The 27,918-nt window shown below is 44.1% G+C and overlaps 1 protein-coding gene across 5 annotated transcripts in view; it reads right to left on the reverse strand.

Annotated features, from left to right (window-relative positions):
• The window catches only part of ENOX1 (ecto-NOX disulfide-thiol exchanger 1), a 283,781-nt gene that overhangs the window by 104,794 nt on the left and 151,069 nt on the right, over positions 1-27,918 (reverse strand). For all 5 annotated transcript variants that reach the window (XM_032873965.1, XM_032873963.1, XM_032873967.1 and 2 more), the window contains 2 exons: positions 27,443-27,560; positions 2,869-3,053 (listed from right to left, as the gene is read on the reverse strand). In XM_032873965.1, coding sequence (XP_032729856.1) covers positions 2,869-3,053; positions 27,443-27,560 — 303 coding nt within the window. The remainder of the gene's footprint in view (positions 1-2,868; positions 3,054-27,442; positions 27,561-27,918) is intronic.

Here is a 27,918-nt window from a genome sequence, read left to right on the forward strand (position 1 = left end):
ATAAGAGAGACTATAATGTCAGTGAAAATATCTTTAAAGAATTAAAAGAAGAAAGGGTAAAAACTTTTTGGCTAAACTTGAGGGCAATTCTAAAAATGGCCGGCTAGTTTGAAGGCTGTGAAGACTATATTTTCTTTTATTTGTTACAGAAATAATTTCCCATAGATCAACTCCTGAAACAACAACGTGTGGGAGGCTAACCTGTCCTCTAGTTGTTGACTTTCCTGTGAGATCACAGTTTTCTAATTAAGAAAGTGGATAGTGGGTAGATTGAGAGGAAATTTAAAAATCAGCAGAATCCTTTGTGGTAGGGCTCAAATTAGCATGTTATGGTCATTTATTCAGAACAATATGAAGGTAGAAATTGACTCTGAAAGAGCACATATTTTTGAACATTATTAAAGCTGTGTTCCCAGAAAGACTGCCATGCAGTCACCTAATAACCACTAAAAATTAAAATCATAGTTCTTGCCACTGAGGGAGTGCTTCCCGCGTTACTAGGAGGAGCTACACGTACCTCTAGGATGTTGGCTTCCTATCTATGGTCCAAGAATCCAGAGCTCCCCACAGGCTCCACATTAGTCCTTCTTCTGTGCTTCTGTCCATCACTCTGACATTCCACAGGTGTATTTGCCTACCATGTGGCTATTCGTGATTGAATTATGTCCCCTCAAAATTTCCATTTTCAAATCCTAGCCCCCTGTGCCTCAGAATGTGATGTTATTTGGAAAAAAGTCATTACAGGTCTGATCAGTTCAGATGAGGTCCCACTAGAACAGCATGGGCCCCTCGGTCCTATACAAATCGTGTCCTTAGAAAAAGCAGGAATGTGGATGCTGACATGCATGGCGAGAAATGAAGGCAGAAAGCAGGGTGATGTGTCTACAAACCAGAGACCACCAAAGACTGCCCGCAAAGCACCGGAAGCTCGGGGACAGAACGGAGAGCAGATTCTCCACACAGCCCTCAGCGGAACCAACCCAGCCGACACCTGGATCTGGCTCTTCTTACCTCCAGAACTCAGACGACACATTTCTATTGTTCAAACCAAACCCTATGAAACCAAATCCCACAAAACAAAACTGAAGTACACCTCCTATTGACAAGAAGATTCTGTCAATGTCTCAGAGGCTGCAATAGCCGAACACTTCCTCCAAGGGGCTGCAGCTCTGTGGTGACCTCCGTCTTGGCTCCTGTGTGGACCAGGCTCCCAGGACCCAGCACTGACCCCCCAGCGTGCTTCTCCCTGACTGACGAGCTCCCCTCTATCTCCTCAGACTGCCTTCAGACATGAGTCTTTGAGCATCATAACAGTTTTATCAACTGGAAAAGCAACTGAGGTGAACTTTCCTAGAGGAAAAGAGGGCCCTTTCCATGAGGTATGAGATGGTAGCCGTGGTCTCGGCCTGGCATAGCCGTCTCTGGGGGGAATTGACAGAGAGGCTCTTCTGGCAGGGGCGTCGAGGCACACCCAGCGTCGGGACATGTGGACAACCCCGGGAGCCTCGCATAGCAGCTGTTACACCCATTTCCAAGCGCAGGGACCTGAGCGGGACTGTAATGACATTTTCCTGGCGAGCACTGACCTCTGAATTGCAATGATTTGCCTAACACGCACTGTAAAACATCAACCAGTTAGGACTCAAAGCCAAGACTCAAAAATGGCTTTAAAATGGCAGGAGATGTTTAAGACATAATTTCTGTGACTTGGTCATTAACTTGTTTCTATCTCAGTCTGCACATCTTTTTTTTATACCCTTTCCCTAAATTATTTTTCCTTGTTTGGCTGATGTTTCTGTAGCAGTTACTTCTTATCATTAAGACACTTCTGTAGGCAATTCACGCTCCTGATCTTGGAGAGCAGTCAATATGGACGGGGAATTAAAACAATATCCTACTTAGTATATAGTTTGGTTGCCCATCATTCTATTTACATTTCCCTTGTTTAAATAAAAACAGTTTTTCCCCCCCGGAAAGAGTGGTTAGGTTTGTACATTCTGAGGGGTAATACAGAATACCCACGTGTGACAATAATTTATGTCGTGTTGTTCCAAAGCAACTCGAAGGCTCAAACACCATAATTCTGTCACAAGTCACTTGAGATTTTTCAGACCTCGATCCTGCTATGAATCTTTGATTCTATTCTCCATCTGCTGTGCTGGGGTCTCCCATCCCCTCAACCCCTCACCCCCACAGTCTGTGCTCCTTCTCCCTCCTCCATTGCCCAGTGACTCCTGTCTCTTCCTAACAACTTCCACAGACACATCTTTAGCTTCAGTGTAGGAGGCTAAAGTCTGGCGCTCCTTCGCAAAAGCACAGACACCACCCTGTTCCCAAAATTGCCCATTCTGGTGTTTCATCCACTCCATCAATAAACATCTTAACTCTGCACAGTAGCATCTTCATGAGACCCGACTAGATCCTCACTATAATCCAGAAGAAGTGAAAACAATAGCGTTTACATTTACATGGAGCTTGGAAACAAGCTCACCATGCCTTCATAAAATCCATTGGCATGCTTTCAACTTAGATGTTCTCAAGGACAAAACACCCTCGTCACGATCTGTAAGGATTTTCTGACCATTTGTCACGAGGCTGAATTCCAGCCACAAACCTCTCCACCTCCTCGATTCTCTCGCTTAGCTTCCAACCTCAAGGGCATATTTCTTCAACATAATTCTTTAGCTTTGCTGTTTCTCCACATTCTGCCCTCCAACACCCACTAGCACTTTCCTTTTCTTGCGACTCAGTGTCTGGTTGTCCTTTCTTTTCCTTCACCTTTCCCGGCAAATGGCTGCCATTTCACTTCCACTTAACACACAGGTCCCACTCCCTCAGACCAAAAAGAACAAAACCTGGGCCTGGTACCTGCTGCATGCCTTGCATGGTCTGCTGCAGGAACTGGAGCTGCTGGTCCTTGGTGACAGTTTCCTCTGTTCGAAAAAGCTGTTCCTTCTCTTGTTTGAGCAGCTCTACCTCGTTCCTGTAGGCATCCAGCTGCCAACGGAGACTGTCGTTCTCCTCCTTGAGAGCGTAGGCCTGAGCGGCCAGGGCTGCAACACAGAGTGAGTTCAAGTCAGTCACCTTCCTGCTTTGATGGGGGGGCCTTTTGTGGGAGGGGCAGTCTCTCACCCCAATTCTTACCGTTAGCCCCAGCTCAGAGACATCCCCAAAGGCCTTGCCCCAGGGCTCTTTAGTTTGCAGTTGGTGGGCATGAACACTTTGGGGATTTTTATCTATTCTATCTGTCTTGTTTTATGGAGGATATGTTTCCTGGGGGCATGGAATAATTCCTTCCAAAGGCCCATCTCTTGACCTCTCCCCCAATCCGAGGCTCTAAGAAGTCCAGATGGTGGCTAAGTGGCAACAGCATTGACAATTCCAAGCAACAATCACATCCACCCCCTTACTGTCCTGTTTCTGCAGGCTGGCTTGGCGGCTCGGGGGCCACTTTCTCTCCAGCAATCAGCCATTCCACAGGTGGAGGCCAGCAGCAGCGCCCCCAGGGAGGGAGGAATTGACAGGCACGCCATTCCTCCCTCACAGTGGCTGGGACACATCAGACAGCTTATTTGCTCACTCCTGTCAGAAGGGTAACCTGGTTCCATTTGTTTCACAGACAGATTAAAACTCTGAGTCCCTACAAGGCTGAGTGGTTACTCAAATACCCATTCTTGAAACCTAAAACTCCCAGGTGTGGACTTGGACCTCACGCACATCTCCATCTTACCAAGAGATGGAGACTATTAACACTGGGTCCTCCACACCTCAGAGCTTCGGAAACAGCAGAGACTGAAGAAGAAAGAATGAGCGGTACGAACAACACTGAGGATGGTTTCCGGCTTAGGGCTTTTTGGCCTCTCCAGTGATGAGAACCGTCGGCTGGACACATACCAAGTGACAGGCCCTGAACCTAGAGCTTTGTTTGGACTAAGTCCCTATACCCCCCATCAAGCCTGCTCTTAATCCCCCTCTTTGCAGGTGACAGAGGTGAGGCACAGAGAAGTTAGAGAACTCTTCTCATCCCACAAAGTAAGTAGCAGCAATAGTCTTGGGGCACCTGGGGGGCTTAGTCGGTTAAATGTCTGACTCTCGGTTTCAGCTCGGGCCATAATCTCATGGACTGTGGGATCAAGCCCCATGTCAGGCTGCTTGCTCAGAGGGGAGTCTGCTCAAAGATTCTCTTTCTCTGCTCCTACCCCAACTCATTCTCATTCTCTCTCTCTTTAAAATAAATAAGTAAATCTTTAAAAAAAAAAAAAGTAGCACGAACAGTTTTCAAGTCACTGGGCTGTTCTGCCAGTTTGGGTGTGTGTCTAGTTCTTACTAATTTGAAACTCCTTGCGAATTCTCTCCTCCACTCTCCTACCAGTGTCCCACACTTTCTCCCCCTCCCACGGCAAATTCATGCTCTACTGTCGTAAGCAAGATAAAAGTGGAAGAGAAATTTCAAAACTTAACAGAAACTTCTTCAAAGAAGTGGCTTCCAATCTGTAAGGGCAGAATGTGAGGCCTACTGTATGGCCGGTTCTCAGTGTGTGCTCATCTCCACCTCTCACTTCCCAAAACCAATCAGACAGCACTGGAGGTCAGCCCCCTGCGTGTTCTAACTTCACGTTGCAGTACACTGACAACTGATCTTCACAGAGGTGCTCTAAAATCCCTGTGAATGCTCTCCTCAAGTATCAAACATGAAATTACGTTAATAATAGCTTATAGTTGAGTGGTTTATGGTATTTTGCTTTGCAAAATGATTATGTATAGCACATAGGAAAGACTAATCAAATAGAACATGCAATTAACCAGAAAATTCCCTACCTCAAACCATCAGGGATCAATTAGTCAACAAGCATTTACTGCATACGGACTCTGTGCCCAGGCCTATCTGGGCATCTTGGATCACAAAAGGAGGAGCCAGAATAGGTCTCTTCTCTCAAGCAGTTCAGAGTATGAGAAACTGATTCATTTGTAAAGAAACCAACACATTCTGGGGAAGAGGGATCAGCCTGATGCCTGGCATATAGTAGGAACTTAGTGAATGTTGGCTGACGAACAAATAAATGGGCAACTTAGTGTCAAGCACCTATAGGAGCTGCGGGAAGAGAAAGGGAGACACAGATCAGAATAATAAAAGAGGGCTTCAGAGGCTGGAAGCCCGAGGATCTGGGAAGGACGTCTCAGCCTAAGCAAAAGCCCAGGGAGGAGAATGGAAGAGCTACTGCTTGGGGCAGAGAGGGCGACTACTTGGGGCAGGAAGGAGAGAAGCTCCATCCACAAGGCCAAGTGTGGGTCTGTAGGCAGGGAGAGAAAGGTGAGCCAGGTCCGGTGATGAGAGGGGATGGAGGCTCAGAAGTCAGGCTAGAGAGCCCGATTCAGGGCAGCAGCCAGCGCAGAACCACTCCAGGTGCCTGGGCAGTGAAAGGACACTATGAAACCAGTGATTTAGTAAGATTGGTTTGGCAATGGTGCGTGGAATGAACTGGAGGCTGAAAAGAACGAATGGAGGAAATTGTATTTGGGGTCCATGCGAGTGCAAAACCACGGAGCAGCCAATTTTACAGTTTTCAGGGACGTATAAAATCAGAAATGACCCAGAATATGGCCAGGAGCGTGAGCTAGTGCTTTTTAACATCACGCGGCCCAACTTCAGATCTTGTCCACACCCCGAGACACCAACCCCTGACAACTCAGTTTACCAATCCGCAAGGAAATGGCTGTGAGGCATCATTGGAGAGGGAATGCTGTAATAGGGCAAAATTACAGAAAATGCAAATGATGGAAAAAGTGTTGGCACTACATAAGCACATTACTACATTTAGTAGCATTCAAAGACACTTAAGTCATTTCCTTAGGAAGCTCTATTTGGCCCTTTTTCAATTTAGAGTGGCATTTTTATTATCATAACTGATAGCAGGTGTTTGTGAAGAAATCGATTAGTATGCAGGGATGGAAATTACATTTTCCAAATGAATTGCATAGTCTGCAAGATACACTGAAATCTGTGTAGCAAAATGCAAGCAGCTATAAAGCATGTGCCAGCAACATTATTTAAATAAATTATCTGAACATAAATACATATAGGAAAGAGCACCATCCATTATTTCATGGGCTCTTCTTAGAAGCCTGTGGAATGGCACTGCTGACAGCTCTTATTCTTGGCTGAGCCGAGTGACCACTGTTTCTGCCAAGGAAGAGACAATGCTATTTGCATTTCTGGAATAGGACAGTGATATCATTATATTAAAAAAAAAAACACAAAACCAAAAAAACAGCAGTTGTAACTCTGTAACAACCCCCTCCCCCCAAATCAATACCATAGCAAATCCCATCAACGTTTTTGTAACTAAGGCATATAACGAATTTACATTCCTGATTAAATGATTTCAAGCTTGATATTTGCAAAAAAAAAAAAATGGTTACTCATGTGGCAGCAAAGTGGTTATTTCTGAAGAGTGAGAAATTGTGTGTTGACTCCACTTAACTTCAGGACACCTGTTTGTACACATTATTCAATGTCATGCCTCAGCCCTGAATGTAACCTTCAGATGAGGCTTCCTGCAACACGGTACATTATGTTTCTAAAAGAAACAAAACCCTGATAACTCCTACCTTAATATTTTTTCCAGTATATTAAAAATTCAGAAACTTGAAAGTTCCGCTTTTTCATCTCTCTCTCTCTCTCTTTTTTTAATCTTTAGTTCTTTCTGGGACACCGTATTAAACAGTTTTGAAAAATGTGTCATCGAGCTTCTATGATAAAATTTACCCTTGAGAGACTGCATAATAAATTCACTATTCAAATAAGAGTGAGGATTAAAAATAAACTACAGTGTGCATCTTTTAGTAAGAATCCCTGAGGAGTGCACTACGTTTCAATAAATGGAATATTTAGCTAAGAGCCACCCTATGTGGATTGCCAATTTTCAATAATAATAAAAAAAGAATACAGTAAGACTTCAGCGTAAACTACTCTCCTGACTATAATTAAATCTTCCTCTGGTGATTATAAAGGTGCTCCGAATCCAGCCGTGCTCATGGGTTATCATTGGTTCATTCACCAACCAACAGGTTACTGAGAGGCTCTGTAAAGAAACTGCGGCATTGGGCGCCTAGGTGGCTCAGTCAGCTAAGCGTCTGACTCTTGATTTCCACTGAGGCCATGTTCTCAGGGTTGTGAGATTGAGCCCCCAGGCCCTTGTGGGGCTCTACATTCAGCGGGGCCTCTGCTTAGATTCTCTCCCCTCCCTTCTGCACAAAGGCGCATGTGTGCGCTCTCACTCTCTCAGATAAGTAAATAAAACAAATCTTAATTAAAAATAAAGAAGAAGAAGCTGCAGCATACACAAGGGGAAGGCCAGTGTGGTTGTCCATTCATACTTGCTCAGGCCTTAGAAAACGTCTGTTACTGGATTTTCCAAACGGATCGCAAATGCAGTAACAATGTAAGAAAATCTCAGCTAACCAAGATTAAATCACATTTCAAAAATTAGCACTGGGCTACTAAAATTACCAAAGTGACATTAGGGTAGGAAACTGATCCCAAGATTAAATTGCACTGCTGAAAGGAGAGGTCTAAAGGTATTACAGCAGCTTGCTGTACCCTTTACTGGATTCTACAGAAACCATTATTCTTTATATTAATTATGGTCACAGTGACCTCTTCGTGTCTCCTGGATTACTTACTGTGTCTCCATGGGAACAGATAGTGGCATGCTTAACTTCTTTAAGTAAATAATCTGGTGAAAGCCTGGAAATCTCTCTCTTACTAGCCTGAGCCAGCCTCAGAAAAATAATTAGCACTATATGAAGAATGTAAGTTATTTTGGGTTATGTCCCAGTAAGCTGACAGTATGTTAATATCTTTTTCATGCTCAGGCGAGATGTAACTAAATAATAAAACACTTTAACATATTATTGCTAACAATATCTGGATTTCTCAGGGACTGTTCATCTCGGCTTCTTTGGGGAACTCTGTGTTTAGCATTCTCCCTCTGCTCTGCCAGATGTCCCCCTGGAATGCCGGAAGGGTGCTATCAAGTGGGTGTTTCTTTCCCACATGCAGAGAGTCTCTTCCAAGTATTTCATCAGCTGCTGCCCAGCTAGGCAGTTGTGCTGATAGGTCCGGAACGCAGGATGATGTGGATGGATCCAAAATCCAGAGAACATCCTCTCCATACGTGTTGCCTACGAGTCCCTGTGCGCTGGTGACTTAGTTACTCCCCAGGCTCCACCTGGCTCCCTGCACCCCACCTCTTCTTGTAGGCTGCCTGGGGCGGGGGTGAGGGGTGGAGCTTGCAGAGACCACACACTAGGTACCCAAACTCATGTCCTTCCTTAGTTCCCAAGAGGTGACTGCCCCAGAGGCTGCCACGGGAATTTCTCTCCGGTGGGGCATAAGGGAGTCATGTGTGTCTTCTGAATAATCCATCTCTTCCCGCTGCTGGAATGGGCCTGGATCTCTGAATTACCATAAGGAAGAAAGGTGCCAAAGACCAAGCATATCTACTTTGAACTCTTCTGTGCTCAAGAATAAACTTTTTGTTGCTGTTAAACCCCTGAAAATGTGAGACTTACTAACGAAATAGCTGGTGTCCGTCTAATGCCGGTAATGGCTTACATTAGGATCCCCTGGTGGACATGCTGAGACCCAGACTTCTGGGCCCTACCCCCAGAGTTGGCAATTTGGTGTGTCCAGGACGAAGCCTGAGAAACTGCATTCCGCCAGTTTCTCAGGTGGTGCTGGTGCTGTGGAGGCAGGGAGCACCCTTTGAGAACTGCTGCTCAGACTGGCACTCACTCACTCTCTTGGTTCCTGAATTGGGGCAATGGTTGACTTGCGTGGACAGATTCTGAAGGAACCACATGCTTGGCTTGTCATTCCAGTTTCCTTCCTTGACCTTTGTCTGTGTGAGCCCCAGCTCCATGCTCTGCACCAGGGAGGGCTGTCCCGCCCAGCCCCATTCCTATGCCCTGAGCACCTCCTCATGAAGTGAGGGCGAGAGCACTCCTTTCCCCATCTCCCCCAAATAAAAGTAGCAACAGCAGAGCAACAGCAATGGTGGTGGTAATAGCTAACCATTCTGACATGCCAGGCTACGGGCTAAGCATTTCACCTGCACAATCTCAGTGAACAGAATTACTGTTTCTGTTCTACGGGTCGATGGAACTGGGTTTGAGAGACAGGGGCTGAGCAGCTGGCGGTGGTGCAGGGCTTACACTCAGCACGTGTGACTCCAGAACCTCTAGTACGGGACTGGGGTAGCCCAGGTGCAGCTCAGAGCTGGTGCAGCAGAGAGCGGGGAAACCAAGGACACCACCCTCGCAGCAACTTTGTTGCTAAAAGAGAAAGAGCAGTCCATTGTGGCAAGGTTTGGGGAGTGTTCTGCTTGAGCCTCTATTTAAAAGTAGACACACATGTATCTTCTGCGGGAGAGTCGCTGTGGAAGGACCCCTCTGGCTCACACCAGTAGGGATCCTCCTCCTGCTCTGTGTCTCTCTCCTCCAAGATGGCCACGCTGACAGTCGCTAACTGCTGAGCTCTTGAGCCGCAGTCAGTTAATAAGGCTCCCGTGAGAGGGCTGAGTCCATCCCACTCATGCTGATCTTGGGGTCTCTCAAGGACCAAAGTTAGCTGCCCCCCCGCCTGTCTGACCTCACTTGCGTTGTTACTGCAGCATGCGCCTTTCGGTAGAGTGCAGGTGGTGGAAACCTCCCTTCTGAAAGGGTCCTGTCCCCAAGACCTCCTCTGAATGGGCTGAGGAAGCCCCAAAACAAGCCCCAGGCCCACCCTCAGCGAACCAGGGGAAGGTGTGGGCTCCTCCAGTGTCCTGGCTCGGAACTGAAAGGCACGGCGGCCACCTGCCACACGGCCAGGCTCCTGCCAGCCAGCCTCCTACGGTCCCGACAAACTGTAATCGATCTGTTTTTCAGTAACACCTGTATCACCGCGGAAGCAGCAATCTTCCTCAAATTGCTCACGGAAATTCCTTCTGCTTCATTTTTGCAGGATTATTATTATTACAACTTAGCATTGACATAACATTTTATATTTGCAGTGTGCATTATAGTCTGCACATTAGCTATTATTAGGGAGAGCTAAACAGAAGCACAATGCGGTGTCTATTTCCATCTTTGTGTGAGGCCACTGGAATAAGGGTAATTTGGAGAGTGCAGGTAAGCTAGATCCTGTTATTACAATGGCTTAAATGTGAGTCTGGAGGCACAACGGGCAGCAGGTGACTCTGGAAAAAAAGAGAAATGCTCTGTTTCTCCCTGCATACAGCTCTTCCTAACGAAGGGGTCTGCGGCAGCCGTGGTGGCCAGCAGGAGCCACTGGGCGCAGACACTACTGAGAATTGACATCAAGCCTTCCTGCTTTGCCACCAAACTTATTATCCTCTGACGCCGCTCCCAACTTCCCCTCAGTGTCCTCAGGAGAAAACAAGCAAAGGAAAGAAGCTTGCCCACTTCCTTCGATAGCAGACGATGTCTGCCATTTAAAATACTGTGGAAAGGTGCTCTGTGGGCCGAGGGATGCGTTTCAAGGCCTTGGGGCAAGCACCTATCAGCAAGCCCTGCAAATTGTAGCTTTCTCTGGGCCAGGCACAGCCCCACCTGACCTCAGCACCTCCCCAGCCAGCTGCAGGAAGAACATGTGGACGTGGTGGCAGCCAGTAGGGGCTCTCCCTACCACGTGGTGTGGAAGGAGGCCCAAGGGAGAGGAGGCTTCTGGCTGCAGAGGGCTGCCGAGAGAGCCTCTTTCCTGAAGAAGGTGGGGAGAGGGTCTTCAGGTCAAGCTCACTGAAGGGAAGCCTGAGTGGAGAACTCTTTCACAAAGGACCCAGAAGTCTCTAGGAGAAGGGTCCCCCAACCCCCCCCCCAAGCAGCCAGGGCAAGATCAGGGGGAGGGAGGGAGGAAGGGGCTGGATTGTTGGAGCCCTAAATTCAGGCCACAGGTGTCTCAAGAGGGGATCCATCCCACCCCAATTCACCTTTTTGACTAAACTTCAGTTTTCTTTTTCACTTTCAATCCCTATGCTGATTTCTAAGATTCAGGGCTACCTTTTTTTCCCCCTCTCTAAAGGCTTTTAATCATTTTTTGTTAAGGTTCTATTTTTGTTAAATTTCGTTAAGATATTTTGTTAAGATATTTATTTATTTATGTGGGGGAGGGAGAGAGAGAGAAACAGCATGGGCAGGAGGGGCAGAGGGAAAGGGAGAGAGAGAACCTCAAGCAGACCCCATGCTTATGGGGCTTGATCCCAGGACCCTGAGATTACAACCTGAGCTGAAACCAAGAGTCGGATGCTGAACTGATTGCCCCATCCAAGAGCCCCACCTTCTGAAGGCTAAATTTAAAAATTCTCTTTTTTACAGCAGTCGGACTCAGACCAAGGTAAATCACACAATGACACATGTTTCTAGGGGTGGCCACCTCTCCCTTGGCGGTGACTCCCACATTCGCAGACAGAGCGCCTCCCTTGGGGATGGTACTGCATCACTGGGTTTTGCTCTGTGAGACTTCATCCTAACTGAGCAGCTGGTCTTGGCCAAAGAGAGAAGCTTTAAATAGCAACCCTTCCCATGAAGCAGTTACCGTGTGAGGACCGTCACCTCTTTCCCCCACCAACCTGCGGATTCCCTTCCCTTTTAAAAAATGGTCACTTCTAATTTTCTTCAAGAAAACTTCCCCTCGAGAGGTGATGATTTCCTGCTCTTACTAACAGCCTCTCCCCCAGACACACGCAAACTCACACCCACATAAAACACATCCATACTCTGAAATGTGAAATGAAGGTCAGCCCCAACTTAAACAATGTTCTCAGATCTAGGCACCATCTAGGGCAAGGAAGGCAACTTAATCCACAGAGTTATTTTTCTAACACCAAATACTTGGGATAACAAAGATGAGTTGTAAAGAAACCCTTTTTCTCTCCTCAGTTTTTGTTTTATATAAACTTTATCCAGTCTATCACAAGAGAACCACCAATTTGCTCTTAAGCTTGGGGGGAAATGGAGGCACGTGAAGGCATGTCCTCTCCACTATCCTGGTCGCTAGTGTTGAAATTCATTTATGTGCATGTATTTGTGCCTGACATTAGACAGTCAGAATCCCGACCTCTCTAAACATATCACCACAGTAGGATGGCGCTCGTCTGAAAAATTAAGGCTGGTATTCCTCAAAGTTTGTTCCTTCATTTGTCCTACTTTGGTAGCTCTTAAATGAGGATTCCTGGACCCATCCCAGACCCTCTGAATCTGAGTGTCTGGAATGGGGCCTGAGGATGTGCAGTTAACTACTTTCTAGGGTGGGTGGAATGCATGCCAACATTTTAGAACCACTTCCCTGGCTTCTTAAGGACCAGATCCCCATTTCTTCATGCTTTCTTCTTTTTTCCAGTCTTATAAATATTTCATTATTTTTTTGACACCTGCCTCTCTAACTGCTTTTCTGTCATTAGAAGGACCTTGCCTGCCCAGCTTCGACCATCCAACATGGCCGTCTCGGCCTCTCTGCCACCTGCCTTGTCTTCTCACATTTCATGAATCTATCGACCTGTTCCTCTCGGAATGCTACTTACTGCCTCTCCCGCGATGATATTGTGACTGAATGCTTTCATAAATCCTCCAGGCAGTGTCTCCAAAACACATTTTTCTGATCTACGGGGTGTTGTTGTGTATTACTTTTCTTTGCAGGCATATTTCTGGACAAAGTTCCAGTTGCAGCTGATCTGTGGCTTGCACGCAGGAGATGCCCAGCTCGACCTCTGTGTTCTGTGGGAAATATTGACCCCTTGCCAGGACCTCAGACCAGCTTCTCCCTGATGAGACGGGGCCCCTCCTGTGTGCCCGCTCTCCCCAGACTTGTCGCTGGATCCTCAGAGGCTTTTCTCCTTGGCACGGGGCCAGGTATTGCTGCTTCCTTCTCTCACCACTGATGGATGAGGAAGCAGTCCCTGGTTATTCTCTTAGGGTCTGAGAAAAGCTGAGACTCTGTTCCTGGCCTTCATCACATCTTTCTGCATCAGAGTACCTTCATTTTTTTTTTTTTTCCTTCCTCCCAGCTAGCCTTTTCCCCATTAGCCACAAGATACTTCACTGTTCCTCACACGGATATGATGAGGGGGGCTGTCCACCCGTGTCGTGTCTGCCATACTTAAACTCAAGAAAGAGCTCTCATTCATTTCTTCTTTCTTCAGTCCTTTATTATTGCCGATGTCAGTCACTTCTTTTCCACTAAACATTTTTATCTTTTACTTCACTTTTACGGTCTTTTCATATTTCATTACCCTACCTCAACCTGTTTTTTTCCCCTTTCTTTCTTACCAATTATTAACAGACATCAATCCTCAGGTTACATACCGGTGGTTCTCAAGCAGAAATACCTGCGTGGTAATTTATAACTTCCATGAGTGGGACTGAACTCCCAGGCATTGCTAGGAAAGCTTCCCAGCTCTTTGTCATGTGGAGGCAGGGCCGTGAGCCGCTCACTCACACCTTCTGTTATTGCTCCTCAGTATCCGTCCTCCACACTGCCATGGTACCAGGTATTTGTAAAATGCCACGGAACCCCTTACTTGGTTATTTCTTACAACCTCACGTGAACTCTCTTAGGCTGAGGCTTGGAAGAGACCCATCGTTTGCCAACTCAGGCCAGAAACAAAACTCAGATACCTCCAGGGCCTCTGACCTCATCTGGTTCCAGGTTACTTCTTTACTATATTCAGTGTCTCCAAGCTCTCTCTTCCCGGGACTCTAATTCTCACTCACGTATCCATTTCTTCAGACCCTTTCTGGTGATTTTACCACCCAAATGACTCCCTCATCCAAAGAGCATCAAGGTGAGCTTAGCCTTCCTCAGGCCCAGGAAATAGGAAGGAAATGTGGAAGGAAGTCTTTCAAAAACTTATTTTCAGAACTCTTGACTTCTCATCCATTCAGACGGTTCCAGTTCACATTCTTCAACTGGACACATCTTCTCATTACTTCTCTCATCCCCAGAGGTTGAAAACTACAAAATCCTGCTTTGACAAACTCTGCATTTATCTTCCCTGAGTCCTTGGGCAGGGAAAAGTGCACATATTTTAAAAACTGCCTAGATGGCTAAATTATAGCAATTTTTCCCTGGGAAAGAGTTGTTCAGATATTAAAACCCTCTATGTATTGAGTATGATAATCTTTCTCACATCCCCATGAAAAGCAGTTTTTGCTTTACTCATTAAAATGATTTGTTTTTGGTTTTTGATGAGTGTAATTTTTCAGGTAGCAATGTTTTATTCTTACTAGCAACTCCTTGAAAACCCTCCGTGAGCGCTGAAGCCCCAGTTAAGCACTATTAATCAAACACTAAATGCTTTTAAACAGCTCTACCCCTTTTTCTAATTGAGAAATAGAGCTGTTTGGGCAAGTTTATGAGGTGACCTTGATTGAATTAAAGAGGTCAGGGATGGAACAGACTTCAAACTCATATTCAATGATTTTAAAGAAATGACTTCCCTCCAATTAAGCAGGAATTAGCATGAAATATTTTGTTTCTGAAAGGTTAAAAGAATTCCTCTGAGAAACTAGCTCTCTTGTTTGCTAGCTCTTTATTGAACATGAGAGAGAAGGCACCATGGATAGTTTTATATAACGTGTTCTGGAAACAGGGGGCCGATGATCCAGCATCAATTATAACATTCTTACGAGTCATAAATGTTGTACTGAAGGGGCAAGGAGTCCAATTTAAGTTTTAGTTTCTATTTCAAAAGCCCAGAGACCCAACAGTTTTCAATTACTAAAAAAAATCATCAAGATACATTTTCCATCTGCATTAATTCAACCTAGCTCTAGGGGGAAAGGTTCCAATATTACTTGGTTTCTCTGTTATTCCTCCTTCTAGCTTCATCCCTCACCTTGCCATAGTCCCCCATCTTTTAATGACCTAAAAGGATGTGTCGTTCTTCCTGCTCTAAAAAGTAACACAGAAGAGTCTTTGTTGTAGAATTATGGAAGCTGGATTCCACAGAGGAGGGCAAAGGGACTGACATTTGTGATCCCACACATGGGGACTCCAGGATATTTTTTTTTTCCCTTAAGATTTATTTATTTGACAGAGAGGAAGAGAGGGAGCACAAGCAAGGAGAATGGCAGGCAGAGCAAGAGGGAGAGGGACAAGCAGACTCCCTGCTGAACAAGGAGCCTAACATAGGGCTTGACCTCAGGACCCTAAGACACTTAACTGACTGAGCCACCCAGACTCCCCATCCAGGGTACTGTTTCTGAGGAGCAGTAGTCCTGAGAAGAACACTGGCCATGATACTTTGTGTCCCTGCTCCCTTCAACTTCAGGGAGTTGTACAGATAGATTATACACAGGAGGAAGGCAAAGTGTGTAGGACAGAGAGCAAGAAGGGACTTTATACCCACATTCCTCTTATGAGAGTTGGAGCAAGTTGGTAAACCTCCATTAGACCTCAGGGTCCTCATCTGAAAAACCTGGTCAGTACTGTGAGGATTAAATAGGTACTAGTTATGGGGTTTTTTTCTTTTCTTTTCTTTTTTTTTTTTTTTTTTTGGTGTGTGGGGGTTCTTAAACTGGAAAAAAGTCCTTTAACAGATTAGAAATTAGTTCTTCCAGGTTTAAATTTCCTATTCCAACATTTCACCCATTCCTGTCCACCTACTGTGTACATAATATGCCATATGCTGGCCATTCAGAAAGGAAAAGATCTCAAACTAGTTTTTAAGGAACATACGGGGTGCCATCATGTTTCCACTCTTACTTGCTTGAAACAAAACATAAACCAGGGATAAGACAGAGTTCAGATGAACAGATTTATACAACTGCTTCGCAGATAATATCTGCTCTCATAGTTCTTAATGCCAGAGTGTATCTGTTCACTTGGGCTCTAACTGCAGAAGGTACTGGGGGCAGACCCTGTATGGACCCATGCATGACCCAGGTCTATCCCAGGAAAAGGAGAGCTCTGATGATGTGATATGAGAATTCTCCAGAGTAGGTAAGCAACACTCTCAGATCAAAGACTGAGTTTCCATTAGTTTTTTAAGGCTTTGCTAATTTTTTCCCTTTAATCTGGCACTGTAAGACAAATATCATGGTCCCAGATACATCATAAAAATTTGGTGGATATTCATTTTATCACGGCTTTGTATTACAACGTTGCTTGAGATAATTCAAGAAGGCAAAGAGCTAAGAAAGATCGAGAAATGGATGGCTTTAGGATACTCAGATTATACAAACCATACTACAAAATCCGTATGGCAGGTGGAGACAATTCTTTAAAAACTGATAAATCACTAAAAGAAGAATAAAATCTTATCCTACCTCCAGAAGATTTGCCAAATTGTCACTTACATTGTACCTGAAAACTTGCAATTTTTTTATAATGACAAGAACTACCCAATATAAACTTGCATAATTTATTTAGCATTTCAAATAATTATTGTTGGGGGTAAAAAAAAAAATCCCAATTTTTCTCATTAAATTAAAATATGGGATGGAGAGGGAGAGGACATACTCCTTGTAAGATCTCTTCTGGATCAAATGTCCGAGTCTGTGTATCTCCATAGGACTGATATTATTGTAGATGCCACCCCTCAGACTGAGATTTATTGAGAAGTACATCTCAAAAAAAAAAAAGGGGGGGGAAGAGGCCCTAGGAGCAAGGAAGCTAGGACAGCACTTCAATAAGTCCTGAAATTAGATAGAGAGTCAATAAACTGGTGATCTTCTCGTAGGCTCTCCCAGCCCCTGAGGATGCAAAGGAAATATGGGATGAGATGGGAAATAAAAGAGCTAATACTGTAGCTCAGATCCATCAAGTCTGTGCCTGTGTTTTGAGAGGTATCTTGATTTTTCTCTTTACTTTTTTGGAGAGTTTGGGAATGGAAAATATGAGTTGGGACAGTATGCATGGTTCAGCAAAGGAAATGCATGACAGAGCACGGCTCCTTCCCAATGTACTTCACCTCTTCAAAGTATTTCTTCTTCTTGCCTGAAGCCACAGAACAGATTGCTTTTGAGGAAATAAATATCACTCAACTAGAAAAGAGCCTGTGCCAATTTCCTGGGTATTTTTAAAAGCTGGCACTGCTGTTGGAATGGGCTTAAGGACAGTTTGCTGGATGCACTGCTTATGTTGAAGCCAATCTCCTTCTAGTTAGTAGAAATACAGAAAATAATGGGAAAACTAAACATAAGCCCCAGTCATATTTGTCTGGAATAAGTTTTTAAGGTAATAAACTCTGTAGTCTACCTTTGCCTCCCAAATGGCCTCATGGTGCCATGCACATCGCAGACGATGATTTTATTTGATTACTGACTCTTATGATTCCACTTAAGGCATCTGGGGAGGTTTCTTCTTCTTCCCATCAAACTTAGTGGTGGCATATGAAGGTCACTAACCTGGAAAGAAGGAAACTAGTACTGAGTTCTAGACTTTCTACTTGCTACCTTGGGGAAATAATATAACTTCTCAGCATGTGACTGCGCATTTCTATCTGTAAAAAAAAAGAAGGTGGTTGTATAAGATGATTTCTAAGGGTCTCGTCCACATCTAAAGAGACTCATCACTGCTACCCCCTGGGGATAAGAATTCAACATGTCTGCCTGGTTTAGAACTGGAATTATTTCTTGACTCTTATTTTAATAGTTATGCAAATATGATCAGCCCTTGGAACAAAAAATTTTAAGACAATGTGATCTGGATATTAAATGTGGAAATTCCCTAATGTAAAGCTGAAGAAGGCAATTCAATAAACTTCCATCATCTGGTACTGGTTATCATTTGTTACCACTTTTAATTTTCCTCTATATTTGGAAATGGCCAGGTATTCCCCAACCAATGGGAATTTTATCACAGGTTCTCCTAGGTAATTTTATAATAACTATTTATTACAGTTTAATGATTAAAATAATACAGGTATATTTTGTGGAAATTTCTGAGATGCACAGAGAATACAAAAATCACCTATAGTCACACCATCTAAAAATCATCACTCTGAATATTTTGACCTGTATCCTTATATATTTCCCCCAACATACAAACTGTGATGACAACACATACATAAACCAGTAGGAATGATCTGTACACTTATTTGTAATTGATTTTATCACTTAGCACAATACTGAGAACCTCTCATGCCATTATATATATAAAACATTTATATATATATATATATTTATATATAAAACATTATATATATATAGCCTTCCAGAGTAAGATTTTTCTCAAGGCTGCTTATGGATATGTAATTAATTAACCCATATCCCACTGTTAGATATTAATGTGTTTCTAAAATAATTCTGAAAACTGAAAATTTAGGTAACCGCATCATTTGGCAACGACATATGTGCCTCGAGTGGAAAGCAAAAGTCTCTGGGACACAGCAGCTTGGGATGCTACAGTGGGCTCATTAAAGAACCTTCAATGCCCTGCCCGAAGTACCACAATGAATACATCTGTCTTGCAGCTTTTGCTCCAGAAGTATTTCTCCCTACTTCTCTGCTACTGCTGGGGAGTCCAAAATAAAAATTCCTTTCCTTAACCATTTCCCAGAAGGCTGTTCACATTGTGTCCTAGAACTGGAGTGGAGTGGCTGAGCCCTTAGGCCCTCCCTGGTATCAAGGACATTCACCCAAGGAAAAGAGAAGAGTCTCTAAGCCATTTAGACATGGGAGAGATCACTATAATAATGATTTGAAAACTGTTATAAACTTCAAAGTCTAGGGGCTTCTAAGTATACATATCATATCATTCAGGTAGAATTTCCAAGAAAGGAAAGAAAGTAATCACTTCTTTCAATTCCTTTTTTCATTAGTTATGAGGCCCCTAACTGTGCATGGCTTCCTGGAATTCTATAGGATGTCCTCTTGTCCTGGCTTGCTGTGTTCATACAGTAGACCTAGCATCGTCAGGTCTTTGACGAAAGGAGCTTGTGGGCAACAGTGTTAGGAGTCAGGGTACAATAACTATGTCACTAACTGTGTTTGGATGAACAAAGCAATATGAAAACATCGGAGACTTAGGACAATGCTGCTCATAAACAGTACATCAGTGCTAAGAAGTTGGTAATAGCATATGTTTTAATATAGTCTGGTATTGATTCTTTTGGCCAATGTTCCACTTTAATAGTGTTATAATCATACTTTAAGATTTTTAGATGGAGAGGTATACAAGAAAAATCAATAGATACTATCTTACCACTACCAACCAGCCTCATATATATAGCCCCTCTGCCACACTCACATTTAAGGGACCTAAAAGATGCTTTGGGGATGGCTGGTCCAGTTATCAGGCTTTTAATAACCTCAAGCATCCACTCTGACCACCTCAGAGGTTAGAGCTTCAGCTCACAAAGATTCACTCAAAGGAGCCTATGATGATCCAGAAAAGATACCCATTCATTTTCTCTATATTTTCTATTTCATTAACATATAAAAAGGAAGCTTAAAAAAAAAACCCATTCACTCTTACAGAAGGAGAGCTGTCTAAAACCAAAATGATATAGAATTATTGTTTCTGAGACTTGAAAAATATATAGATAAGTGCTTCTATAGTTAAACTGTGCAGGAGAAAACAGTTGAAAATACAAAACTATCTTTTGTAGTATTGTAACAGTTTTCTTCTTTCATTCTTCTTAGTCATTAGATTTTCCAAAATGACCAAGAGCAATTTTTATATGAAAAACTGATTTTATTTTTAAAATGTTACATCCTGCTGGAGGGTAATGAGCTGATCCACTTAAAGTTTTTTCTGTAAGCACCAACTAGAATTCAGTTGATTCTAATAGACACTTGACAAATTATGTCAGTGTTGGAAAGGATGATCCCTGTTTCACGATCAGAAATCCCTACTTATTATTTACAAACTAAAAGGAACAACTAGGAAAAGGAACACTAAGGAATTCTTTCTTATGTTTAGAAAGAAAAAAAAACTTACAAACTTACCCAGATTCTGTCAACTAAACTCTCGTGAAAATATTCTGACTTTTTCCAGAAGTTGTGTAAACCACACTTAAATTCCAACAACACTGTGTTAATTTTGCTCAAATGCAAGCTGAAAACATATTTTAACATCCTGTCAGAATGAGGTACTAAGAGTGTCGATAAAATGACACTAAAATAAATGTAACTTTAGATTGCAGTTACAAGTGGCTGCCTGACTCTGGGAAGATGTTAGGTTGCTATAGTATTTTCCATAGCAACTTTGCATCTTATTACATAAATATTCCCTCAGTGTCCTTACAGCCTACTAAGAAAACAGGATTAAATCTACTCTCCTATGTAATGATCCTGCATCAAACCTTATCAGAATGAAATGCCCAGAAAACATAAGAAACTGCAATCTAGACCACAGTGCTTTGGCAGGTGAGAGGGTCAGAGCGCCACGGGCTGTGCCCGAGCAGCTGTGCGGTGACCTCGTGCTGCACGCTGTTCATTCATCCATGCTCTGCCTGGGTTATGAGCTCTGCACTTCTCCCTTTGTGAGGCTGCGCTGTGAACTTCCTCACTTTTCTCCTCTGTTTGCTAACTGCCCATCAGCCTAAGCCCTTCACCAGGCCACAGGGGCTTGCATCACTGGACAAGAAGCCAGAGCATAAGAGAGCTGCAGTGAGCTTCCCAAATGCAGCTGTGAGCCCGTGCGGGGCTGTCACACAGGAAACCATTAGGAGAGCCACCCCCAGCTCCGAGCTAGTTGCACCAGACATACGCTCTTCGAGATCCTCAGCGAGGTTCAACTGGGTTTTGTGGGGGTGTAGCACAGCTGCATGCTTAGAGTATCGGACAAAATCTGTGGTCTCCTAGACACAACACAATTTCAGCAGAATAAATCCATTTTACAAGAAACAAGTGATTATGGAGATCTGTGCCTAGGTGAGAGATGTCAGGAATACGGCACTGCCAGGTACTATATATAAATCAGATTATAAGGGGGCTAAGCTTGAAGGGAGTTTCAAATGTGACTTTACTAAACAGTCTGGCTGGATAGGAGTGCTTCCATTACAAAGGAATCCTATGCTTGAGGATCAATTTAATGGCATCTGTTTCTTCCATTTAAAAGGTAAAGCAATTTACAAAAATATATCTATTTCTATACTCTTCAAAGACATGTCCTTTATGAAAAGAGAACTGTAACTGTACACGAAATCAGGGAACTGAAAAATCTACCTGAAATAAGCATTTGTTTGATTTCCTTTGGTAAGATTAGAAAGATTTAAAAGGGAAAGTGGTTGGGGGTAGGTGGCCAGAGTCTTGGCTCCTTGAGAATAAAGCTCTATTTAAAGAGTTCAAGAATGAAGCAGGCTGCTCAGCCCACATCAGAAGATTTATTTCATCATCTTTCAGCCATATTAGTTTTAATTAATCACATTTCTTTGTTTGGCACTTGGATTCCCAGAAGGCATTCTGTTGTGGTTGAAAATAAAAGGCTCGTCTTTAATTCAGTGGTAGCTGATGGACACACACCACTGCTCTATTTCTCCTTTCGGTTGTCATCACATGCAGAAAAGTCTGCTAACAGAATATCCTTCCATGCTTCCTCTAGCCACTGGTGCCCCTGCCTTGGGGGTCTGCTGGTACAAGGAGCTCAGCACAGCTATGGCCTTACTGAGTCACCTCACTTTTCATGTCTGAGCACTCTTGTCCCTCTGCCGAGTTCCGAGCAACTCCAGAGTTAGCCTGCTTAGATCCTAAAAGCTTCCACCAGCTGCGGGTGACATGGCCCCCTTCGGTGGGCCCCCCATGAGTCAGTGGCAGGACCAGGTGCTGGTGGCCAGTGGCTCCTTCCTTCTGTGCCCAGGCTGGTGCCCAGGGCACCAGTAATCCTCTTCTCAGGCTTGTGACAGGCTGTAATCTGTTGCGTATCCTTTATGTCTTTCAAAAACACTCTCGTATAGGAAATAAACCAAAGCAGAAACAACAATGGCAGTCCCAGTGTTCAAAGCGATCAAGGGGAGGGGTGCCTGGGTGGCTCACTTGCTCTTGGTTTTGGCTCAGGCCATGATCTCATTGGGGAGGCTGCTTCTCTCCCTTTCCCTCTGCCCCTACCCCCTGCCTTTAAAATCAATCAATCAGGGGCACCTGGGTGGCTCAGTGGGTTAAAGCCTCTGCTTTTGGCTCAGGTCATGATCCCAGGGTCCTGGGATCGAGCCCCACATCGGGCTCTCTGCTTGGCGGGGAGCCTGCTTCCTCCTCTCTCTCTCTCTCTGCCTGCCTCTCTGCCTCCTTGTGATCTCTGTCTGTCATATAAAAAAAAAAAAAACATTTAAAATCAATCAATCTTTTTTTTTTTTTTTTTTGAAGATTCATTTGAGTGAGAGAGAGAGAGCATGCAACAGCACATGAGCGGCAGAGGGGCAGAGGGAGAGGCCGACTCCTGACTGAGCAGAGAGCCCTATGCGAGGACTGGATTCCAGGACCCTGAGATCATGACCTGAGCCAAAGGCAGACACTTAACTGACTGAGCCACACCAGTACCCCAATAAATTAATAAATCCTTAAAAAAAAACCCAAAGAGGGGCGCCTGGGTGGCTCAGTGGGTTAAAGCCTCTGCCTTCGGCTCAGGTCATGATCCCAGGGTCTTGGGATCGAGCCCCACGTCGGGCTCTCTGCTCAGCAGGGAGCCTGCTTCCTCCTCTCTCTTTGCCTGCCTCTCTGCCTACTTGTGATCTCTGTCTGTCAAATAAATAAATAAAACCTTTAAAAAACAAACAAACAAACAAAAAAAAAACCCCAAAGAGATCAAGGGGGTAGCCAGAGAGAGCCTAATTATTATTACTATTAATTTTTTTAACCTCAAGCTTCCAGCTACATATAGAATTATTCAGAAAACCTAATACTGCTAATTCCAACTGAACTTGATTATGAGTCCCTAACTTGATTCAGTTAGCTGAAATATTTGGGAAATCCTTGCTGGAAGTCTTATTGAAGTTGCAAAAAGAAATCTGTACCTACACGTGGTGCGTTTCCATGGCAAATCAACAACCCAGAAAACACTTTTCATAATTACAAGAATATGTGCTCTCATAAGGAGCTCAGAGTTTGAATGAGGTGTAATTAAAACCCAAGAACCTTCGTTCATACGTTATGAAATGTTTTAAGGGTGGTCTATTACATAAAGATATTTTAGTTTCACTCTTCTAAAATTTGTGTTCAATGTACAATCTATACTCACCATATCCTAGAGGAGGTACATCACTGGACAGTAATATTCATTTTGGTTTCTACTGAATTTAAAGCAATGGCTTTAGAATATATTTGGCATTAGGCTTTTAGGCACTAGACTTTTATTGACTTAAAATGAGTATTTCTTCTCTTCAAAAAGCATCTCACACTCTTGAGGGCAGAGGAGACGGTGTCTAGCCCTTTCCACACCTCCTAGATCCACAGTGCCTTAAGCACAAGAAGGGCTTGACAAATGTCTGCTGATAATTAGAATGATGCTGAGTGTCAGCTCTCCAGGCCCTAGCCTATTCAGCACATGGCGGCGGATTCTGAATGCATAAAAGTTTTGCACATTTTGGAGAAATGAATCATCCTTGTTTGAACAAGCTTCTTAATGCTTGCCATTTAAATTTAGAGCAAATGTTCTCAGGGTTACGCCCTTCCCATCAACTTATGGGACAAAGGCATCAAAAAGACCAGAAGAAGGGAATTTGCAATTGAAGTCAACAAAATTCATTGACTTGGTGAAAGGCCCAGCCAGGTGCCAGAGGGCGACTAAGGCAAGAGGAGTTCGCAGTGACTGAGCATTTGCTATGTGCGCCTCGCTCTAAGTACAGTTGGAAGGGCTCTACCTGCTTCGACTCCACAGTCCTACAACTAATTGGGCTCTGCCACACGAGGCCTAACCCTCTGGACAGACTTCCTCTTTTCTTCCCTTTTTGCCCTGTGCACTCCTGCCCCAAACCCACTGTCAACCTGGAGGAGGGAGGGGAAGAAGGAGCAAAGTTGGGCTTAATTCTAGTAAGAGGCAGACTTTGCAGCAATAAATTTGAATTTTTATCAAAAATTATCTTCATAGGCTTTGGAGCAGGATGCCAATCTTCTTGAATGAATGCTTCGATAAATCTGTCTTGATTTTCAAATTTATTAACAAAACTCATTTTCATTTTTATCGGCATCTTAGTTTTGCTCCAGCAAACTCCTTTTCCCCCGTAAGAGTCAACTGATAAGGAATAGTGAGCCACCTGCCCAGAATTATATGGTAGTGATGGCAATATCGGGGAGCTCTCTAGCCAAAGACACACTGTAAGTTATTATGTGTGGTAAAAAGCAAAAGTACAACGGAAGTCTTCTTCATAACCAGAAAAGCAGAGATACGCAGAAAAACACAGATTTTTAAAAAATAAAAAAAATAAACCCAAGCTATCACGTAAGTCCTCACAAAAAAAATCCTGTCCTTTCTAGAAACCAAAGTTGACTCTCTCCATCTCCCCCTCAGAAATAAAACCCATACAGGTTGGTCTCTGCGCTAGGAGAGGTGAAGAGCAAGGGAGGCCGAGGGGGACCTGCCTCATGCATCCCCGGGAGGTGGTCTTGTCACAGTCCTCTCGGGCAGGAGGCTCCACGAAGGATGTTCTCTCCTGGAATTCCCAAGAAGTCTTGGGTCACCTGCTTCCCAGGAGGCTGGAGGCAAAAGCTCACTGTTTCAGCAAAAAGGAGGAGGGCAAGGGATTCTTTAAAGAATAGAGGAATTTACATCTAGGTCAGCCCTTGGCGATTGCTGTCAGTGAATTGGAGCGCTAGGTTTTGAGATACCTGCTCCTGGGTAACTGACAGATGCAAGTTTGCACCTAAAATGAATACAGAGTCACCTAACTTCCCCGAAAGGTGTTTCCCTCAGGCTGCAGGGTCTCAATCCGCCCCTTCCAGCTGTAGTCTGCAGGGATCTGGAGGAAGCTTTGTCAAAGGACCAGATGGAAATCCTTGCTGTCAGGCTATGTCCTGAATATGCTGGGCGCAAAGAAAAACAGGCGCAAGCCTTTCAGTGGGATCTTCTGGGCCCAGAGGAATAAAAAAGGTTAGTCCCTTTCCCTTCCCTCTAATTGGTTCTGAACTTCCTCCATCAACCACACGCTGCGTTCTCTGGTCCATCTCATTTTTGAAAAGCACGAAAAAGACTTTGAACTCCTGGGGACCAGGCATTTGAACTCCAGTTCTTCCATCTCCTACCCCAGCACTCGGTACAAAACATGCTCGGTGCTGTGTTCATTCATGCTGCTGACCAAGGAATAAGCCTGGAAAACTCAAAGTTCAGCTCCTGCTTTAGGCTCCTATCAGATGCCTGGGGGAAAAAAACGACAAAGATCTGGGAAGCGGGCTCCTCAGTGAAGCTTCCAGGGAGGATCTCGTATCCCTGCTGAGCAAAGGGCTCTCTGAGTTCTTCTGCATCAGAGCTCGGGGGCTGATGCTGTGGGTCTGTGCTTGCTGTCATGGTCTGTAAGACTTCCCATTGGACCTGACTGTTCTGAGTCATTCTTACTCTTGTCCTCTTCCAAGCAGACTAAGAAATTATACATATTCCTTACATGGAAAATTGACAACTTGTTTAAAAAGAAATGTCACCCACAAAATAAAAAAAAAAAAAGTCACGAGTTCAAACAAGAATTTCTGGATTCAGTTCTTTTCTTCTACACCTACCTTATAAGAATGTTAAAAATCCAAGTTTCATGTAAACTTGCTCCTCATCTAGAAGCTTCAAAAATGATGAAAGCTTTCTTGAGCAGAAAAAAATTTATTTATTTATCGGAAGATCTCATTAAATTTAAGAAACTCACACTAAAACTCGCTCTTTTCTTTTGATAAATGAAGGCTTGCAGAATAGAGATTGCCGCCCTCCAATAAGCAAGTCCAAGTCCAATAATCAAGCAGTCCTGAGAAATCTCATCTCCACTTAATAAGAGACATACATTGACACATAAATGCTATGTTCATTTAAAGGATATATGGCTTCAAAAAATAGTGGCATGGTGCCTGCTTTTATGCTAAGCTTCTAAAAGATTTAAATGAGTGGAATTTGAGGATGAAAGGGAAATTTTCTAAGGCACTGCTCCTGAAACTTTAGCATGCTTCAGAATTCCCGGGAGCATTTAAATCACAGATTGCTGGATCTCACACCCACCTCTGCCTCCCCTAGAGTTTCTGATTCCTTAGGTATTGAGTAGGGCCTGAGGATTTACATTTCTAACAAGTTCCTAGGTGATGCTGATGTTGCCGGACTGGGGACCACACTTTCAGAACCACTACTCTCATGAATTTAAAGTCCCTTCTGTAACTGCCTGGATGCAAAGCACTTTCTGGTGATCATCATTTATGTCCCTGGCCCTCTCTAAACCCTGAAGAAACAGAACGCTCTGACCACTTTGCAATCTTGCTAACCTGACCCTGCTGGAATCTTGATTTTGGCTTCTACCAACACATTAGCAAAGATCCTCTGTTCCTGTTCTGGATTTTGTTAAAGAGCCCGATAGGGGTGAATAATTTAGTCACAGGTATGTATGAGGAGACAGGTCAAATCTACGCAAACCCTCTGATTTTCTTTTTTGGAAATGGTGGCAACTGTGGTCCTTCCCAGGCCCTTTAGACAACACTCTTACACTCAGACAAGCAGTCTCCCTTGGTGTCTCCCACATCTGAGTGAGCATTTCTCTTGCCTGCAATACTGAGATTTACATCTAATTTGAGAAGAGAGATTTCAGTCGGCCTCTTGGTTCAGGCAGAGCACATAAAGCAAGGTTCTCACTCAGCTTCTTTCCTTTTTACAACTCAAGGAGTGATACTCCTTTCTTGGTACCAAATGGGGCCACCCCTTTGATTACGGGTTAGGCAACGTTTATTGGAAAAATGTCTCATTCCCCAGCACATTGGCTCAGAGGCTAGAAAGCTTCTTCTGAGATTAAAGAATTCCCACATAAGAAGTACACTGACTGAAACCAAATTTTATGTGTATTTCAGCACCAGCAGTGGCTGCCATGCTCTGGAAAAGGATTTTTATGGGAATAGGCAAATATCCCTGAGTAAAAAACAACAGCCCTAGATCCATGGATGGAGAAACAACTGGAGCAATTTAAATCACCATGTCCCTAAGAAGGAGTTTCGAGTTCTATTAATAAAAAGCAGAGTCATGTAAAGATGAAGGTTTAGTATAACTCAAATAAAAGTGAGTTATGTGGCCATTTCCTAATACCTACGCCCCACCTGAGATATGGAAGAGCATGATGGCATCTCATGATGGCGCCTCACAGGGGTACATGAGGCAGAGCATGACAGCGCCTCACAGGGGTGCGTGTGGAAGAGCACGACAGCACCTCACAGGGGTGCGTGAGGAAGACCATGACGGCACCTCATGATAGCACCTCACAGGGGTGCGTGAGGAAGACCATGATGGCGCCTCATGACAGCGCCTCACAGGGGTGCGTGTGGCCGTCGTCAGCATTACCTGATTCATCGACTCGCATTTTTTTAGTAGGGCTATCACAGTTCTCATCATCTGACATTTCCATCTCTTCTTCACGGCGGATGCCCATGAGCTGCTCACTTTGAGCATTCCGGAGCTCCTGAAAGCAGAAGACAGGAGAATGTCAGAGTCTCAAACACATGTCGACACACCTTTTCCCAGTGGTCTTTAGCTGTACTGTTGATTGATATGTGAATGCTTAGAACCTGAAGTGTTCCCCTCCCAAACACTGCCCCAGGTAATCTGGAATAAAGTTCTGAGGGCTGTGGGGGAGTAGGAAGACCCAAGGATAAATCCCTGCTCACCAGTGACTAGTCAGGGTGTCTTTAGCAAATTATTTCATCTCCTGAGTCTCAATTTCCTCATTTGCCAAAAAGGGGATAATAACATCACCTAGTAGGATTCCACAGAAATGCCTCTTGCCATGACTGGCACATGCGAGGGACTCTGAGCTAATG

This window comes from Lontra canadensis, unplaced genomic scaffold (genome assembly GCF_010015895.1).
Source record: "Lontra canadensis isolate GAN:19392208 unplaced genomic scaffold, GSC_riverotter_1.0 scaffold51, whole genome shotgun sequence".
Classification (NCBI taxonomy): domain Eukaryota; kingdom Metazoa; phylum Chordata; class Mammalia; order Carnivora; family Mustelidae; genus Lontra; species Lontra canadensis.